This window comes from Amphiprion ocellaris, chromosome 7 (assembly GCF_022539595.1).
Source record: "Amphiprion ocellaris isolate individual 3 ecotype Okinawa chromosome 7, ASM2253959v1, whole genome shotgun sequence".
Classification (NCBI taxonomy): domain Eukaryota; kingdom Metazoa; phylum Chordata; class Actinopteri; family Pomacentridae; genus Amphiprion; species Amphiprion ocellaris.
Genome location: NC_072772.1, coordinates 21,713,840 through 21,734,733, shown reverse-complemented (window position 1 = coordinate 21,734,733; position 20,894 = coordinate 21,713,840). Strand labels below are relative to the sequence as shown.

The following is a 20,894-nucleotide window of genomic DNA, read 5'->3' as shown; positions in this document are numbered from 1 at the left end:
GTATGGTGTTACTCCCACGGGTGTGCCTTGCTGTTTGCACTTCACTCTTAGCAGCCCGCCCACCAGGCTAGCCAGAGCTTGTTTCACTCAGCTGCCCTTTGTCTTTGACCATCACACAGCTGTTGGAATACAGAGAAGGTGCATGAATGTGGCAGCTGGGGTGAGGCTCTTTTCAAGGTTAAGAGGGTACGGTTAGGGGTTTTAAGTACACAAAGGTTACCCTCGTTGAAGAATTTAGAGCCACAGATAAACATAAGAAAACCACAAACATTCATTTGATAAGAATTTATCTTAGATGTCATGATTGGGTGTTTTAGAACTGTTAATTTGACAAGTGCTACTTCAGCAAAGAGCTGTGTTTATGCAGTTTGTCTTACTCACACTTTTCTGAAAGAAAACACAACTCCCAGTATTACTGGTCATCCAAGATTTTCACAGTGAATTCACTCACATTTTTTAATCTTTGTGTTTACATAGTGTGAGGAGTCAGTGAAAGTTGGAGCTACTGTGACTCAAACTCTCACACTGTCTGTTGTGGCAGTCACTGGTTTGCCCCTCTTCAGTTCTGGCTTGTCTTCCTGCCACATCAAACTAACCTGGTAGATATCTGGCTCCAGTATCTGACAAAGTGGGTGATGGAGAGTAAATCCAGATCCAGGCTCCATCCTGTCAGAGAACTATTGGGTGATGTCAGACACAGTGTTCATGTTTTGACTGCTGTCATCTGATTTATACTGCCAAAACCAAAATAACCCCAAAATACCACCACTGCCAAATTGTAGAAACAATCCTCTACAAAGTTTGGCTTTAGCTGTCTGACTTAGAGTGAGGCCAGGCTCTTGATGCTACTCGTCCTGCAGGCTTAGTAGTACTCAACTGAATGGTTGCAGCCGCCTGGCCTGCCTCTGTGTGTTTTGGCCAGCGGTGTGTGTTGGCCTGTCTCCAGCACATTGCCTGTCTGCCTACTCCAGATCCATATGCTGAATTATTGATAAACCTGTGGTCACAGAAAGACAGAGAGAGAGCAGCAGAGGGAGAAAGCGATAGAGACCCAGAGGGAAGGGAAATTACACTGAGGAGAAGTAGGTGCACTCGGAAGAGAGGCAGGGTGCTGAGGAGGAAGAGAGAGATAGAGACTTTAGGAGGCAGTAAGAGAGAGGGAGAGAGAAGAGGGCAGAGAGACAGATTAAAGAAATAGGAGCCTCCCTCACTGAACTCAACACGGATCAGCAACACCAGATACTTTTATTTATTCAGACGCTGCTGTGCATGTGAACAAGGGCCTCTCTGCCTTGGCTACAACAGGAGCACACTGTGCTGCCTGCCTGGCCTTACCTCCAGCACCCAGCTGTACTGTCCCATTATAGCTGTGGGAGACAGACACTATACTGAGAGAGACACTGGAGCGGTGCTTCTGGGGCCCTGCAAGAGAGGGGATTAGCAATTAGAGAAGTTAAAACAGCCGCAAGAGATTCTCTTCCATATTTCTGCATGTCTTGATTTTTTAGTCTGTGGTTAAAGTTGCCAGGAAGAGGGGGGTTCCAGCTGGTTTTTCAAGTGAGTGGGATTTAAAACCCATTTGAGGATGTTGTGCCTTCCATGAGCATCAGATCACCCCTACATAGTGTATCAGCAAGTGTGCTAGCTGGTGTTAATTGTGTCACTCACAGATCTCCTCTGGATTGGGCATCATGCTCCTTAGAATTACGTGATGTAGAATTGTGGTATAGTAACCATGTTGCAGGCTGCAGCATGCTACACTTGATTATCTCAGGCCTGGGTAACCATCCATTCACTGTAAAAGCATGTAGATGCATTGTATAGGCCATGATGCAGAGCCTTTTATGTCATTGTGCCCTACATAGGCACACATAGCACACTTGTGGGCTTTTCACGTAAGGGGAATAAAAGTGGGAACAATGACACCACATATGATTATATGTATATATATATATATATATGTATATATATATATATATATATATATATATATATATATATATATATATATATATATATATATATATATATACACACACACACGTTAGTGCTGTCAAACGATTAAAATTTGTAATCAGATTAATCACTTGGCTGCTGTGGCTTAATTTAGATTAATCTCAATTGCCCATCATTCATTTTTAATCTATTTTAATCGCATTATTTTGCTCATGCAAAATGAATGCGATTAAGATATATATGGCATTCACATTTCCCACCGAGACGGCCAACATGCTGTTTAGCCGTCTCCCATTTCGAGTTGCTTGGTTCTGCCACATCCGGATTAAATGCCCTTTTGCGCATGCGCAGCGGTAAGTCTGATTGGACAAACTGCCCAGAATGCGTTGACAGAGATGTTTCAGGGATTTTGAATCATTCTGCCCATATGTGTTTATTGCGTTAAAATTTTTAATCAGAAAAATGTATGATGATGGATTAATCCACGTTAACGCGTTAATTGCATATGCACTGATCAGCCACAACATTCTGACCACTGACAGGTGAAGTGAATAACATCGATCGATCTTGTTATAATGCAATGTTCTTTTGGGAAACCCTGAGTCTATAGGTTCTATATATACTACAAGCAAATAACATAAAGGCGGTAGAGTCCTTGTAGCTATGCTTTCCAGAGTTTGGAATGCCTTGCCTAAGGGGTTTGCTGTTTCAGCCTTTATCACTTTCAAGGACATACTTTTATTTAAGTGCATTGCATTAGTTTTCATCTTTCTGTTCTTTCTGCTGTAGTTGTTTTTGTTAGTAAATGTTTTCTTCCTTACTTTCCATATTGAAAGTCTAAGGACAGAGGATGTTTTTTGACTAATGGAATGAACTTTGTAACAATGGTCTGAAAAGTGCTGTGTATTATGTATGTTTTAATTAGTCCCAACAGCACACCAGGCATTAAAGGAAAACATGCTTACACACATATATTCATCTTTAAAATAGAGCAAATCATTTCATGCAGTGACTAAACACAAATGTGATGTAAAAAGAGATGACAAACAAAAGCTTGTCCACTCTTCACTCAAGAGAGTTACAGCTATGAGTTCAAGCCAGACCTCATTTGAAATCCACCATCAAAACTGACTAAAGTTGGGGTTTTTTTTGTCCAGTTGGAGCAATTAAAAACAGACAGAATCACAACATTTGTCTGATTCTAGGAGCAACGTCAGCTCATATCAGCAAACTGCAGATTTTTCTCAAGTATTCATCTTTAAAATAAGACTGTGTAGCTCAAAAGGTGTGGCCATTTGAAATATAAAAGACATGGATAGCAGTGCATGTGGAAATGTGTACTGCTGTCTCTACAGTGTTTTTACTCATTATCCTACTGAGAGATGCCAGGCTCAGAAATGGTCAAAAATGTACACACAGTTGCTTTAGAGTTTAAAACTTTTCCATTTTTTGTAGGTTAATAAACTGTAAGCATTTCATATTAGTTAGCACTTACTATTGCATTATGTACCATGTTCACTCTGAACGGATTCTGGTTATGTAGTGCACTGAATGAAAGCTAAGTGTTGCCTGTAAGTGTGGAGAAACACTGAAAACAATATAACATGCTTTGAAACTGGGTTTCAGTAATGTAAGGGAAATGTGATTTATAGTTAATTGGTTTAAAAACATGACAAAATGCTGATATAATACTGTAAACGGCAAATGGACAATGAGTGAGTCATTGTGAACCTGTGTTTGGTAATGTGCAGTACAGTAATACAATCATATATCACAGACTTTTGTGTAGTTTTTTCAGTATTATGTCTAAAAAAATTGATGTTTTACAGTGAATGATGCACATTTTTAAATATTTTTTTCTCTTTTAAACTAAATGAATACTTAGTGAAGCAAGGACAACTGATGCCCTGACTGCTGCCTACATTGTTGCTGTAATGTAAGTATTGATTTGATTCTTGCTGATGAACTAATACAGAGCTCGTGTCTCTTTGCTGTTTCTGCAGTCGATGCAGTCTTCCAGAGGCTCTCCCTCCCTGTGGCTGAGAAACAAGCAGCAGCAGCAGCAGCAGCATGTCTCGCGTCTCCTCCACCGCCAAGCGCTACGCTGGCCCCTCCTACACCAGCCACTACAGCTCCTACAGCTCCTCCCTGACCCCGGGCCTTAGCTCCTACAGTGAGCGGGACAGGCTGTCCTCTTACAAATCCCCCACCTCCTCCTCCACCTCTTCCTCAGGTTACTCTTCCTCCAGCTATCTGAGCAGCTCTGCCGTCCGCAGCCGTAACTACAGCACCTCCTCAGATCCCGACCGCGACAGGGGTCGAACCATCCCACGCACCGACATCCTTGGAAGCAGCAGCAGCAGCCGCCGGAGTGAGAGCCTCAGCAGAACCCCCGTCAAAACCTACGGAGGGTCGGGGCTGAGCGGGGGGTCAGCCTACACTGGCTACAGTTCCTACTCTTCATCCTCGGCCCAGTCCAGCTACCTCTCCTCTTCACCGGTGGCCTCCAGCATCTCGCTTAACCGACGAAAATCTGTATCCCAGAGTGACTTGAGCAGAGACCTGGCCTCTCTGGGTCTCAGCGATGCCTCCACCTCCTCCACCCCGTCTTCTTCCACCAGTGCCCTGCGGAGCTACCGCAGTCGGACCAGCGATGTGGCTGACTCATATGGCAGTAGTTCCCGCCCAGGCTACTCAGGCCTGTCGCGGAGCTCTACTCAGGAGGCCTTTAGCAGCAGCAGAGCATTCAGCTCTTCGACTTGGGAACCGAGCAGCAACGGGCTGTCCGACTCACCCACCAGGGACTCCACGGTAAGACCAAGTCCTCTGTTCTTGTTCTGCTTTTATTGGGGCGGTGCTGCCCCAGAGAGGATCAATAGCCAGGAGCTGAGTAAGGCTGAATGGGGATCAAAACTGCAGTCATCACCACTAAGGCCCACTGGTTTAATTTCCTTAAGTCCACACATGGAAGAGCCCCAGAATGCTTTCCTGCTGCTACTGTTTTTTACCAAATGGGGGCACTATTGCTCAAATTAATGACAATGGACTAAAAGTCCAGTTTACAATAATCAACTAGACATTTTACACTCTCTCCCACACTCTTACACTGACTTTGAGATATTTAATTAAAATCAAAATTACAATATGCTCGTTTCTTCTACCATAATAAAAATAGTCCTATCATATGCAAATCAGACATCAGTAATCCTGTGTGTGTAAGTAGTTCCATGGTTATGTGACAAGTGAGCTCTTAGCATGGTTATCTGACCCCTTCCAACCCCTCAATTAGCTAGCTTATACCTCTGTGAGGGTGCTGCTCAGCTGTGATGAGCTGGGTCTGCAGGTCACTAGCCTCATCTCTAAGTATCAGTATTAATGGACCTGAGTTTCCTCTATGCAGGTCAGAAAGCACAGCTGACCCACTTCCCCTCTGGATTAGCCCTGATAACCGCTTACATGAATGGAGGAGGGAGGGAATCATGGAGGAAAGGGGGGAAGTGGATGGTGGCAAGGAAGAAGAGCAGGAAAGAGAATTAGAGACAATTTGAGAACAATAATTGCTTTAATGCATATCAAGTGAATTATCTATTTATTCATTACAACATTAATACATAAGCTTGTAAAAAATATAATCTCCAAAAAATCACACATCCTACACTATGTGGTACATTTTACTCAATATGAGTTGTGTTGCTCGTCATGTTCATTGCTCGACACCCTCCATGTTTATTAGTTAAATAACTAAGTATTTGTCAATGGCTTTAGGATAAGAATAATAGTAATGTGCTAGCATAATAGATTGTACCTCTCCATGTTAGATTTTATATATATATATATATATATATATATATATATATATATATATATATATATATATATATATATATATATATATATATATATATATATATATATACATATATGTGTGTGTGTGTGTGTGTGTGTGTGTGTGTGTGTGTGTGTGTGTGTGTGTGTGTATATATACATATATATAAAATCTAACACAGAGAGGTACAATCTATTTTTTTTAAAGGGGTTAATATTGTTGTGCTATTTAATGATTTTCTTAAAATGTCATTATTTTATTAGCAATGCAACTAGAATGAGGCTTTCAAGAAAATAATCCTCTGGTTATTTAATAATCTCAACAAAAGCCTCAACGAAACAACATTCTAAACTTGACACAGGCCCATCTGTAGTCAGCCAATGCTGGCTATTGTTTTTCCTCCAAGATATGTTACTCGTACATAAGTTTAATGCTGCGTGGATATTAGGGATATTAGGAATTTCTAATCAAACATTGCTTTCTCATTTAAAGATACATATGCACAGGTGTTTTCACTTATTCTGTCCAATTAGACATCTGCTTAGCTTAGAAATGTGTGCCGCTGTACTTGGAATTATGTGAGGTTGCAGAATTTTCACAATATTAACTAATTTGTGTTTGTTGGGGCTACCTGCTGTCATCAGGAGGTAATTGGAAAAACTGTAACACTGTGCATTTTCTAATCAGTCTAGTGATTTTGTTTAGCTCATGTAAGTCTCTATTCAGAAACAGGTTAAACACATGAACTGCGATGCACATTAGAAAATCCTGACGTCTCCTTAGTCAAAAGTGATGATCGGTTTTGTACAGTGGGACCAGAACTAAAATACAAGGACAGTGTCGGACCTTCCACTTAACCATGGACTGTGTGCTAATGTCCACATATCAATATTAGTTTGGCCAACATCCTAGTTTCAAAATGTCTTCGCCACTTAAAAACGATTCACTCGTAAGTGGGGGGCAGCACAGCAGAAGTTACCTTTTCCCTGCAGTGGAACTATCAAGCCTGAACTTGACTTTTATTCTCATTAACCAATAAAGTAATCAACACTTATCCATCACACATGTACTGAGAGGTCCACGGTTTTAACTGGATGTCACCAGCTGGGCTATTTGTACTGTTAATGAGCCAAAGGCCTCTGTTGCTCCGGGCACACTTAATCACCCTCTTCTCTCAGGGCTGGGTGTCTGCACTGGCAACACACTCTGCAAGAGGTCCTGAGTTTGATGTTGTGTTCTGTTTATATAATGGAAATGTGTCATACTGTCAGTTAAAGAGAAACTATGCTGCTTTTGCTCAACAGCCACTACTATGTCCATTGATGAAAATTATGGGATACTACTACTACTGGTTTATTGGGCTACCTTCATCTACTACTTCTACTTGCACTTTAATAGATTACCTGATTAATGTCAAATATATTGTCACTTTACTAATGTAATTATCAGCTTATCACCACTATTAAATATGAGGTCATGTGCTGAGAGCAGCAACCAGACACCCAACTCCAGGAAGTAATTGGTGCCAACTGAGAAATAGTATCCCCTTAAAATGAAGATCACCAGCTACGTGTGTATTTAACGATATTAATCTTCTTCTCTAACACTTAAAAAGAACATAGAGATATATTTTCAAAATGTCAAACTATTTCTTTTAGTAAAAATAACTTGAAACTAGTCAATATTTAAGATGTTTCAATGAAAACAACGTACTAATAAGAACAGGAATCAGTATGGTTTTCAATAGACTACGTATTAACTGCGGACCTAGTTTAACGTGTTAGCATGGATATACAGTGTGACGGTCCCCTTTCACATGTACTTATTAACAAACAGAACTTTGAGTGAAAAAAAAATGTCACATGTCAGATGTGTGTGCTTCGACCTGTACATGTGCAAGTACAGTATATGCGTGACATTGTCTCACCCCTGATGAAATGAGGTGAGCGTGCGTTGTTTCCTGTTTCCATGTAGGGCGTACCTAATGTGTGCTGCTTGACACAATTTGGAATTGTGGGTGGTGTCACAGATGATCTCATGACTGATGAGCATCACTATGACAGCAGCTATGATCATTTCCTGACCCCACATCATGTCATATTAGGTCACCAGCCTCAGGCAATGGAAGGGAGGGTGTGTTGTTTTCTTGATGTTCAAACTGAGCAAAGTTAGAGTGGAGAGAAACTTTTGTTCATTGATATTGATTATAGGAATCCACCCACCACCTAGCAGTGGACCTCAAGGCTACAAATGTTCATTGTTTTCAGAATCAATCTACCAAACATTGAATCATTTTACCATTAAGATGCGATCAAATGATATCATTCATCCATCTTTCCATCATCTATACAATGCTTTATCATCTAAAGATTATTGATAATTGATTGTTTGCTGTTGATTGAATAAAGTGTTTCAGCTGTTCATATATAAACATACTCATGACTGATAGAAAAACTTTTTGCAGGTGATGACAACTGGATTGCTGGCAAGAAAAATATTTTTTCCCTTTTTTTCTGCTGTACAGTTTATGCCACATATGTTGAAATAATGGCAAAGAAGCGGGAAAAAAAATGCAGCTAAAATAATAAATGCATGCACATATACACAGATAAATTACTATATTCCATGACCTGTGTCACTGGTCTTGTTTAATATATAAACAACAATATATCCATGTTGCTCAAATTGACTCTTTTTGTCCCACTTGCTTCCTGTTCTTTCCAAGACAAGAGTGACAGAACTGTTTAACTGAGCACAATGCAGCTCAGTTAATGCAGCCAATGCACTGTTAGACAGTCTTTTTTGTTGTTTTGACTTAATTTTAGCCTCAATATGTAACATATATGTCTATTTATTTGTAATTTTTCCACTTTCTTGCTATCATTGACAGCAATAATACCAGTACTTTAAACTGACTAGACAGCAGCTTAAAGATCATTTCTCCTCTTGTTGTTGTAATATGATTATTTAACCTTAGTTATGTCAAAAGGTCTCTTGAAATAGTGTTGGCAAAGCAAGGTGAATCCTGATATTTTCTTAGAAACTTGCAACACGCAAATAGCAGCTGCTGTGGCCTCATGGTCTTGTACATCTTGTGCCATGTTTGTGAGTAAGGCAAGCTGGTTAACAGGACTGTCGTCATCCTTGTTTTTTTTCTATTTTCACATGTATCATATTCAAATCAAACCAAGACACGTTCAAGAGAAAATAACATGTTGTAAACATTTCTGTGGATTCCATCTTGTTTATGACCTGTTGTGCTCCTTTAAATATAGAACTTTCTTAATAACAGACTGCAGCTTGTTTGCTGCTGGTAGGTTGTCTCACATTAGCAGGTTTTGAATCATGTAGTTCACAGACTATAGCCTCTGACACAATGCCCCATGCAGATAACAATGAACAGGCCTTTGTGAGTTGGCCCAACACTTTAAATTATTAGTATAGAAATAAAATGGTTTAGGGTGGCACAGTGGTACTGCGTTTAGCACTGTCACCACAGCTGAAAGGTTCTGGGTTTGAAGCTGCTGGTTGACCATTTATTGTTTGTCTATTAATGTGAGAATCATTAAAGGTCGAACAGTGCAAGAAGACCCAAGTACCAGATCATATAGAGGATGTAAACAAATTCTTAGGTTGGCCATTTAGAAGACAACTGTAATTTTACTACCCACGTTCTGATTTTGTGTAGTTGACATTGTTGCGTTTTTCTTTGCAATGTGATACACTAGCAACATTAAGCATTCACTGTACTTTAAATCATCCTTTCAAAAAAATGCTTTAGTTAATCTTACTAATCTGTTGGCTTCTTTGCAACCTTTGTCTTTGTCTTTCTGCATAAGAATGTGTTAATAGTATAATTATTCAAATTTTTCAAGGTTTCAAAGTTTACTAATTGTTCCCTCACCTTGAATTTGGAGCCAGCTCTTTGAAGAGACAATAACAGCCTTCACCCACATTTTTCTCCTGCAAACAAACAGCAACAGTAAGGCCAGGTTGGTGTGCCTGGGTAAAACTTGTCTCGATTTTACCCCAAGTAGATCTGTTCATGCTTTGTGTCTAGACTTTTTGTTGAGTCAACAGTATTTTTAGACTGTCTGGCTCTCAGTTTGCCACCTTGGTCAGACAGCTTATGGTTTGATAAAAACAAAAAACAACAAATAACACACTCACACACACACAGTCTGGTACGAGATGGAGCTTTTCTTTGGTCTTTGGCAAATAAGGACTAGTACTTTAGTAGTGCAGTTTTGTAAGCTGTTATTGTGGGCCTGTTTGATTGGTAGGGTTTGTGGGTCAGTGTGTGGCATGTCTGCCAGGACAGCTATTTTAACAGTGCACCCATGCCATGGGTGTGCTGTTCAGCCTCAAATCCATGGTGCTCTATTATCATTTATACTTTCAGATGCACAGAGAAACATTTGTGCTTTGAGCTATGCTGTACAGTATCTGTCCATGCCTCTATCCATTTCATTTTCAAGCTACCTATTTAGGCCAATGTTAAAGTGGCAGCAGGGTGTGCCTCTCGGATGTTCTTTTTGACTTCCCCCACTTTTTCAAAAGGTAGAGGCCCAAAAGTTTTTACCTTTACTTTCAGGTCATCTGTGCTAGTTAGACCTTTTTGTCTGTCACCCAAACTACTTAAAGTAATTTTTCAGATGCATAGGCTGAACCCTGAGTTTCTCTGAAATAGCATCTTCGCGCACTTGTGGACAGTGAGTCTAGCCAACAGCTTAGGATTCTTATCTCATCCTCTTTGGGGCACTTCTCCAAAGCTCATGGCGCTACTCAAGAGCTGATGAAGGTAGCCCAATAAACCAGGAGCTTTGCTTTGTAGGTCAGCTTTCCTTTCACAACCAACATCTGATGCAGTTGGTACATTACACCTAGATTTTGTAGTTTTTGGTCCTAACCATAATGAAAATATTAAGATTTAAAGTTTATCTTTGACTCAAACCTCTCGTACTTATATTCTTTGCAGACTTTCAACCACATTTTACATTTTTATCATTGCAGTTAATTAGTCCATTCATCTGTCATGGATATCAGTTGTCTCACCTGACCTAAATACAAGACTAAATACTGTAATAGCTCATTAAATAAAAAATAAACAAAATTACAAACAAACATTATTTCCATTATTGAACTGTAACTGTAACTTGAGGTGCAGTTACTAGCTATTGCTCGACCCTTTAACGATATTTAATGTACTCTGTGTATATACATTTCAAACCAAATACTACATCTCCAAACCAGTATGCAACAAAAATGCTGTGAGGTGAATGGAATGGGTGCATGACAGTGCTCTAAAAACAACAGGAAGGTATTTTTTGCAGTTTGGTTGTTCATTAGGCTGCTCACCAACACAGTCAGCAGTTGCAGTAGAGGCTGTGACAAAGATCATGGAAGCAATTAAAGTACTTAAAGCACTCGAGCATTTTGTACCAACAATCGTAACCCTAAACCATCTCTGAGTAATCGTGCTGTTAAATCTAAAAACACACACACATACACATCTTTCTAAATTCAGTGTTACACTTCTTCAGGATATCACTATGTCCTCTGTGCATTACAAATATGTTGCCATTAATCTGCTTAAAAATCTCAAAGAAAAAAATGTTTCTTGTACCTCATCAGTTTTTAAAATTTCCTTCAGAATCAAAGTGATAGTTTTTATAACTCTGTGGCTACATTTCCAAAAGAAGTGGCTACTAGTTAGCTTGAAATACTGTTAATGTCAAACAAGCAAGTAAATAAATCACTAAATAAATGTCTCTCTAAGTTCTGTTCCTGGAATCTTTCTGCATGGAATCTGCATGTTCTCTCTGTGCTTGCATGGATTTTCTCCACACTGGCTTCCTCCTACAGTACAAAACCATACTGAGGTTAATTGGTGATTCTAAATGATCTGTAGGTGTGAATGTGAGTGTGATTGTTTGTCTCTATGTGTAGCCCTGTGATAGACTGGTGACCTGTCCAGGGTGTCCCCTGCCTTCACTGAGATAGACTCCAGCCCCCTATGACCCTAATGAGGACTAAGCGGTGTATAGATGATGGATGGATGGATAGCTCTCTAACTTGTAGCTTAATAACTGATTCCATAGAAACAATATACATGGTGGGCCATAAGTTTCCATACATAGGAAAAATAAACATTTTATGTTGGACAACCGTTTTTATTTATATTATGTGCTCTATGTGATTACCATTGTTTCAAAAACACATATTAATACGTGTTTTCCACTGTTGATGAACTTGCATTAGCACAGTTGAAGTTGAAACCTAAAAAAAAATACACATTATGCATTTTCCTATGTATGGAAACTTATGGCCCACCCTGTACTTGCTGTGTACATCCATATAGCAACTGTGGTTTCAGATCACAGCGCAGGATTATCCTCCATGTCATTGCAACACTACTAATAATTACAAGAAAAGCACTCAGAGAGAGCAGTACTCTGCCAAGGCTTCTCAGTCGTATCATCTCCAACGCATAAGTCCCAATAAGTCCGCAGTGGTGGATTTGTAGTAGGATCACAATCGCGTGATTGTCAGCAGGCAGCTGATGTAGTGTTCACTTGTTGTCATGGTTACAATGTTGCTGTGACTCTATCTCACAATGATACAGAAATCTTTAACAAATCCATACTATAAGTCCCATCACTGCCAAAATCTAATCCATTGGTCCTTGTGTCATTTCTGACCTTCCCTGAAAATTTCATCTAAATCCGTATTCCGGTTTTGAGTAATGTAGTTAACAGACAGACAAGCAGACAAAAGTACGCCAATCATCACATAATTTTGCCGTGTTCCGTGGCAGAGTAATAAAAGTCATAAAATCCATTTGCATTGTACAGTTGTTTTTTTCCATGCTATGTCTATTCTATGTGTTAGAATGGCTCATCAACATGCTTTTTTTTAATATCCCTGGAACACTGACATTCACAGTTACACTTGTGTTGAAACCCTATGAACATACAGAAAAATAAGTAACAGGGCTTGATGGGGGATGTTTGTAATTATGAGCTGATCAGCGTCTAGTCTAAGTAACTAAAGGTCAGTTAAAAAGGTCTTTCGATAGCTATGTTGTCGTAGGCTTCAGGCTTTATCTTCTTTCCGCTCCTGTAATGACTGTACAGAAGAGTCTGTCCTGTTCTAGAACAGTGACACTGAAGGTTTCATTTGTTCTGGAACTCTCCTTCCTCCAAAGATATCCGCATTTAGCATCATGAACTAGCACTTCAGAATGCTATGTGCTAGGTAAAAAAAGTGGAATAGCAGTCGATCAACAATGAATTGTTTTAATTGCCCTCTAAAGGAATATGTTGTGTGTAGGTTAGATTTAAACACTTGGGTGAAGAGATTGTCAGCCTAATGTGCCTAATTTAGCATAGGGAATAGAACAGCTGTCCCAAGGTAATTGTACTCTGACTTCTCCTAGATAACATGGCTCAGAGATAGCTTTTGGCCCATTTTATACTAGACTGCTTAGCCTTTAGCATTAGACATCAGAATGCAAACACTGACTCTTTGCCCTCCTCTCATGTTGTAGTTTTCCACCTCCAGGATTTACACATTGAGACACACACACACACATGTTTAGCCTCCTGACGGAATGTGCTTCTTGGTTATTTGTTGTGTACACATGCTTGAGCCTGGGTCATGAGATCGCTGGGAACATGCTGCACCTCTTTTGCTTCACGCATCAGTTCAGCTAAAATTACCCACATTCTAAGCCAGCCATGTCTCTGAAGAAACTACAGAAATGTACACTGCGTTGACACACCTGATTATTTAAGGTAAAGAAAGCAGAGGGCTATCTTTCATTAAAAGGGCTGGCAAGTTGCATTTCTTTTTGTTAGTTTTTTTTCCTGTTTGATCGTATGGTGACTGAGTTATACTGACAGTAAGTGGGATGTGAGATATGGCACGTTCTGTTTTCTCTTTTACAAATTAACTACATTTGTTGGGAAGCTTCTCTCCAAACCCACTGCAATGCCACATTTCGGATCTACCTGTTGTTAAGACCTTCAGCAGTCAACAGACTTGTGCAACCAGCAGTACTATAAAATGCTACTATTAATATTTCCTCAACAATTCTCTTTTGGACTGTGTGAAATGTTAAAACGTCACCATCATTTACTAAAAATGTCCTGTCCTGACTCAAATGGGTTGAATCACACTTTTGTGTATCACCTGGCTGTGGTCATGGAATTAAAAACCACAATGCAACGCCTTTTCTTTTCTAAAATTTTGCTTTCAGGAGCTCTAGCAATCAACAAGATTAATGGATGTAGTTTTCGCTTGTCATAGTTACAGTGATTCCATGCCGCCATCTCGCAATGATACCGAAATCTTTAACAAATCCATGGATCCAGACTATAAGCCGCATCACTGCCAAAATCTATCCTTGGTCCTTGTGCCATTTCTGACCTTCCCTGAAAATTTAATCCAAATCCATTAGTCCGTTTTTGAGTCGTGTTGCGCACAGACAGACAAACATACGCCGATCGTCACATAACTCTGCCATATTCCTTGGTGGAGTAATTACTGTAGACTTTTGTCTCTGGTGTAACAACAATATCCCAAGAGCTTCAGTAAAAAGCAACTGGATGAGAGGTGAAATAATAATAATAATAATAATAATAAATTTTATTTATAAAGCGCTTTTCCAAAAACTCAAAGACGCTGTACATAAAATACAATAAGATAAAACAAAACTGTTAATTAAAATCAATAGATAGTAAAACAAGTTCAAGATAAAATACAGAATCACTTAAGGAAAGCAGATCTAAAAAGGTGAGTCTTTAAAAGGGATTTAAATGTGGTGAGGTTGGTGCAGTCACGGAGGGCATGGGGGAGTGAGTTCCAGAGTGTGGGGGCGGCAATGGCGAAGGCTCTGTCCCCCCAATGTCGCCGGCTGGTCCTGTGCGGGATGGAAAGGAGGTTTGTGTGGGAGGAGCGGAGATTCCTGGGGGGGGTGTAGGGGAGGAGCAAATCGGTAAGGTAAGAGGGGGCAAGATTATGGATGGACTTGAAGGTGAGGAGAAGCAGTTTGTACTGGATGCGGTGTGAAATGGGGAGCCAATGGAGGTTCTGCAGGACGGGGGTGATATGGTCGTGAGAACAGGTTCGGGTGAGGAGTCGGGCAGCAGAGTTTTGAATGAGTTGAAGTTTATTGAGAACTTTGGAGGTGGAGCCGAAGAGAATGCTATTGCAGTAGTCAAGGCGGGAAGTGACGAAGGCATGAATGAGGGTTTCAGCGGCTGAGAAGGAGAGGAAGGGGCGGAGACGGGCGATGTTGCGGAGATGGAAATAGGCAGTTTTGGTGATCTGATTAATGTGGGGTTCAAAAGTGAGGTTGCTGTCAAATATCACACCGAGGTTGCGGATGTGAGCAGAAGGAGATAGGGTGGTGTTATCAATGGTAATGGGGGGGTGGGGAAATGGTGTGAGTGATTTAGGTCCAATAAAGATGAGATCAGTCTTGTCGCAGTTTAGCAGGAGAAAATTTTTCCTCATCCAGGATTTAATGTCGGCCAAGCAGCTGGAGAGAGAGGGGAGGGTGGTGGTGGCGGTGGTGTTGGTGGAGATGTAGAGTTGGATATCGTCGGCGTAGCAATGGAAGTGTAGGTTGTGGCGGCGGATGATGTTGCCGAGGGGGAGGAGGTACAGGATAAAGAGGAGGGGGCCAAGGACTGATCCTTGAGGGACACCATGGGACAGGGGGGCGGTGGCGGATGTGCAGTTGTTGACCTTGATGAATTGTTGTCGATTTGTGAGATATGATGTGAACCAGGTGAGGGCGGTGCCGGTGATGTTAATGGAGGATTGAAGGCGGGACAGGAGGATGGAGTGATTGATTGTGTCAAATGCTGCAGAGAGGTCGAGAAGAATGAGGATGGTGACTTGTCCAGAGTCTGAGGAGAGGAGGAGATCGTTGGTGACCTTGAGGAGAGCAGTTTCAGTGCTGTGATGAGAGCGGAATCCGGATTGAAAGGTTTCATACAGGTTGTTGGAGGTGAGATGAGTTTTCAACTGGGCAGCGACGACACGTTCTAATGTTTTGGATAAGAAGGGGAGGTTGGAGATGGGCCGGAAGTTGTGAGGGGAGGTTGGATCCAAACCAGGTTTTTTGAGGATGGGGGAGACAGAGGCGAGCTTGAGGGGTGAGGGGACACAGCCAGTACTGAGGGAAGTGTTGATGATGTTAGAGATGAGGGGGGAGATAACAGGGAGGCAGTTTTTGAGGAGGTCAGTGGGGATGGGGTCCAGGCAGGATGTGGAGTTTTTAGTTAGAAATGTCTTCAAGAATCAAAAAGAGAAGTCTTTTTTGACTCTTGAAGACATTTCTCCTCTGATCCAAGAAGCTCAAGAACCCTTATGGACTAGAAAGTGAATTCTATTTGCTTTTTTTCTGAAGGGTTACAATGACCTGAAAAAAGTGAAAATAGGCAAATATCTGTAACATAATAATATTTTAGCGGATTTAGCTATAACAGTATAAATTTACAGTCACATATTGAAAAAGAGCTAATTGATATTTGATATTATATTATATTATATATTGATATTTGTTGTGTTCATTATTTACAGTTTTGGCCTTTTTTAGTGTGTGAATTATTGTTTTTTGAATGTGATTTTACTAGTTATCTGTAATTTGACAAATGAGGGAAAATCTGTAAATTCAAATAATTTTTACAAACGGTTAAAAATGTTCATATTTTCTGGCGCACGTTTACTCTGCTGTTGATTCACCAGATCCTCGTTAGAGCTGTTAATTTTAGAGCCGCTGAGCCTGACTGGTGTCAGCACATGCCCCTATAGTCACAGTTAAAGGTGTCCTCCCCACACAGGATGTATATCTGTCCTGAAGCTATAATGTGCTGTTACGTTATGCTTAATGTGCTCATGCTTCACGCAGGCTAGCTGTGTGTCCTGATCGTTATGGAGATGAGTGTCTCCTTGGAGCGCAGTTAGTCCTTCAGAAGATGTGACAGCAGCGTGGAGAAGGATGGGGTGTGACGTAGACGGCGCGGCTGGAGGCGGTGCTGACGTTGGTTGTAGGCCGAAGAGCCGTGCCAGAGGAGGCGGAGCTCCGGTGCTGTAAAACCCAATGTGAACACAATATGCAGTTATTGCCATTTACAAAGCACTCAGTGGAGCCGCAGCATCCACCTGCCTAGAATGATACAGCAGCTAGAGTGTCTTTCATCAGTAGCAAGTCTTCGTGTCCGCTTCACCTGCGCGCCGCCGCTCTCCTCACGGTTATCACACAGCAAGTAGGCGTTTTAACGGGAGAGCCACAGGTCCTCTATCCAGCGTGATTTGTGAGGTCGGTGCCGTTCTGTGAATGAATGAATGACAACAGGCAGACAGCCTACCAGCAAGCGAGTACATCGTCCAATTGTCCTTCCCGCAACAGAAGTCGGTTGAGTAAGTGAAGAGCAGGAGCGCTCAGAAAACCTCCGCTGTCGTCCGAACGAGTCGCGCCGGTAGTCCGCTTCATCACCGCCAGCATGCCGAGCATGCGACAGTCGTACACGGTGACCGTACCCGAGGAGCCGCCGGCCGCTGCTTTCCCCTTTCTGAAGCAGGAGATGCGGAGGAAAGGCAGCATGTCTGGCTCGGTGCTGGTGTCAACTTTCGTAGGGCTTCTCATAAATCAAGCCAAGGTAAGAGACAGCGTCGAGGAGCGCATCACACCAAAGTCCATTCAAAAAGCAGACTGTTTAGTGTTTCTCTGCATGGCTTTAATATTAGTAGCGCTGCGAACGGACTCTGTGAATGGATGTCGTTAAGTGTGACAAGCTACAGTAGCAGCAGTTACACATAGATTGGTGATGTGTGGTATCTACTGTCATGTGTCACTAAAATACTCCGCGGTAGGTGGTAACACGGTGTGTACAGTAGCAATAAACCATCCAACTGCTGCTTTACGGTTCATATTATACGCCATTTATTACATGTTTAATAATTGTCACTGTTTGAAAGCTTCTATTTACTGTTTTACGGGGTTATTGTCAGCTCACATCCAGAATGTGGACAGCGGTTTATAGATTTGGCATTTGACTTATTATTCCCTGGAGGCAGAAATGTGGGGGCTTTGTCATTTAAATAGGACACAGATGTTTGCATCACAGACAACGTTATGTATCTTGTGAAACTGAAGTGAGTTTAGTGTTGAAGTGAGTCATTTGCAGAGGTAAGCCGCTCTCTTAAGCCGCTGTACTCCGCTGTGCCAGGATCAGTAGGCCTGCACTGGCAGGTCACTGCTTATATAACCAGCCTTTAATCCCCTCATACACTACAGCTGCTCTTACTATACTGCTCTTATGTATCCTACTGTAGGTTTATCATGGAAATAAATACAGAAATAATCCACTGTGACAAGGCTTTCTGTGAGCATTATCTAGGATATGTATGTTGCCCCTGGCTGTTTCCATATGGACACAACTACATAGTCACATATATGTAGGTCTGAGTACATAATGTACAGAAAACCACTGCATGTCAGCCTTTAGACAAAGGACACAGGGAAATGCTTTAACATGAAAACAGCCATTGATGTTTGGCAATTTAAATTATGTTTGCATTATTTGGCTGAAAGTATGTGATTATTGCTCCTACATTTTGTTTTAGACATAGTTGCAATTTTGATAAATTCAGGACATTATGGCAGATTTTGGTATAGGTTTTATACTGAGTTAACTACCCCCATAATTACATTATTTCGGTGTTTACAGGTCAAAAATGAACAAAATCAATAGCTACATTCACTACATATATTAAGTGTTCACATACGATAAAAACAAGTTTTACCAAACCAATGTAACGACTCAAACCAAGTGATGCTGTCAGTGCAGCTGACAATGACAGACACTAAATTTCAATATGTGTCCTTTGCCAAGACTCTTATTGTTATCTTCAACCTTGGTAGATAAATGGAGGTTGAAATTACCCATGCATTGTTTATAAAGTGAGATTTAAAAGCCTACGTGTCAGCTGTATTTTTCCTGATATGACAAGAAGAAGAGGAATGACATTGTGTGTATGTTCCTGGGCTACAGTGTGGTTGGAGCTGCTGTGTGCCAGCTTCTGTTATGTAATGAAAAATCACATTAGAATACACTTTAGAGCTGGCCAGGCCCGGCAGCTTGGCACACTTGTCTGCTTTGTTGTCATCGTCCACCTGCTCCTCCTGTCCTGTCCTTCTCCTTCTGCTCTGGCTCATCATCTGTCCTCTGCTCCTCCCTCTCTACAGACCACCGCGTGCACCATGACAAAGAAGCATGTCTTTCTCTCAGTGTGTGTATTTATAAGTTTGTACAAAAGCGAAATGTGTGTCCAAGCACGCATAAATGTTTGCATGAGCTTGTGTTGGGCTCTGTGTGTTTTTCTGCGATCATGCACATGTTTGTGCACAGCAGGCTTACGGTACAGCAGTGCAGCCAGCTGTAAGGTTAAAGGTTGTTTTCTGCTGCAGCTTTCTAACTCGTCCTCAACTGCTCACTGGAATCAAACTCATTCTGAAAGTTACTTTAAAAATGAACCAGTCATTTGAATCATTTATCAAGCAAAAATTCACCAGTCACAGCTTCTCCACCTATGGTGCCTTTCACTGTTTTCTATTTGGGCTAATTTATCTGTAGTGTTTTCAGCAGTATCGATGAAAGATAATTCAGCACAGAATTGTAAAATTAGAGGAAACGCTCTCGAGTCCCAATGCAAACATCTGACACACCACATCTGGACAATTCATGTTTAGGGCAAACATATATAGAACGGCAATGTTCTCACACAGCACGCTACGTCTGTGTTGTTTCAGTGTAAACCATGTTTCATTATAGCTTCCTATTGCTTTCATTAGCCAATATGTGTTTTTAGTCCATTGCTGAATTTGTTCAAAGCGCACCCGGATATTGCTTTCACGTCACAGGTTTTACCCAAGCATTGGATCCTATGTAATATAAGTAACTTCCACTTACCGCATGAGTAAATCTGCACAAATCTGTGATTTTGGAAACGCCCATCTAGATCCTGCCGCTGAATTCATTTTAATCTGTTTTTGATTGCTAAAAACTATGTCCTAAGATAGTTAATATTAGTTACTTTGTAGCAATGAAGGATTTTTGTTAATCTTTGATTGGCTCTGAGTGAGAGAGCGTTATAGATGTTTTCCACGCTGTTTAATCCATGTCCGACGTCTCTCCTCTTGTGGCTTTGGCTTCAGAAAAGCCAAAAATGTATTTTGGGGTTTTGTGTTTGGCTTTTCCTTTCTTTAAATTTTGATAATATCTGCTGTTGAACTTGCAGGAATTTTCCTTTTTTTCTGAAAACCTAACAGGCCTCCTAAACCAAGATACACCGAAAGCTTATTTACACTGGTTCTATGATTTTTCACTATTTGTTACTTTGCCAAGGAGGCGAAGCCTTGGTGGAATTATGTGACGATCGATGTTGGTTTGTCAGTTTGTCTGTTTGTAAGTAACATTACTCAAAAACGGACTAATGGATTTGGATGAAATTTTCAGGGAAGGTCAGAAATGACACAAGGACCAATGGATTTGATTTTGGCAGTGCTTATAGTCTGGATCCATGGATTTGTTAAAGATTTCTGTATCACTGCAAGATAGCAACATGGCAACATTGTAACTATGACAACAAGTGAACACTACGTCAGCTGCCTGCTGACGATCACATGATTGTGATCCTAATACAAATCCACCGCTGTGGACTTATCAGGACTTATCCATCTGAAATGATACAAGGAACAATTGATTAAATTGTGGGGGTGTTTCTGAGTCCCATTAATTTCACTACATAGATAGGTCACGTGATTTGGTATCCATACATAACGTACACATGCATAACACATGCCTGTGTATAGCACAAAGTCATGTTGTTTGTGGGTACATCTATATTAAATGGCCACATTCTATAGTGCTGTGATTTCTGCCCCAACTTTTTTCAAGATTTCAGCTGTCAGAAATGATACAACTGAGAAGTCTTGGTGAAGTGTTTTTCTTGTTTTTATATTTGATAAACTGAATGCTTAGAAAACCATCAAAACATATATTATGCTAAAAGTCATCATTAACCTCAACATGTAAAT

General features: G+C 40.8%; 1 protein-coding gene across 5 annotated transcripts in view; it reads left to right on the top strand.

Moving 5' to 3' along the window:
* Window positions 1-20,894, top strand: part of usp2a (ubiquitin specific peptidase 2a) — a 54,393-nt gene that overhangs the window by 10,095 nt on the left and 23,404 nt on the right. For 3 of the 5 annotated variants that reach the window (XM_055012262.1, XM_055012260.1, XM_055012261.1), the window contains exon 3: window positions 3,960-4,767. In XM_055012262.1, coding sequence (XP_054868237.1) covers window positions 4,027-4,767 — 741 coding nt within the window. In that variant the 5' untranslated portion in view covers window positions 3,960-4,026. Of the gene's footprint in view, window positions 1-3,959; window positions 4,768-16,929; window positions 17,455-20,894 lie in introns of those variants that run through there. The other 2 variants (XM_023261386.3, XM_023261387.3) reach the window with 2 other exon arrangements.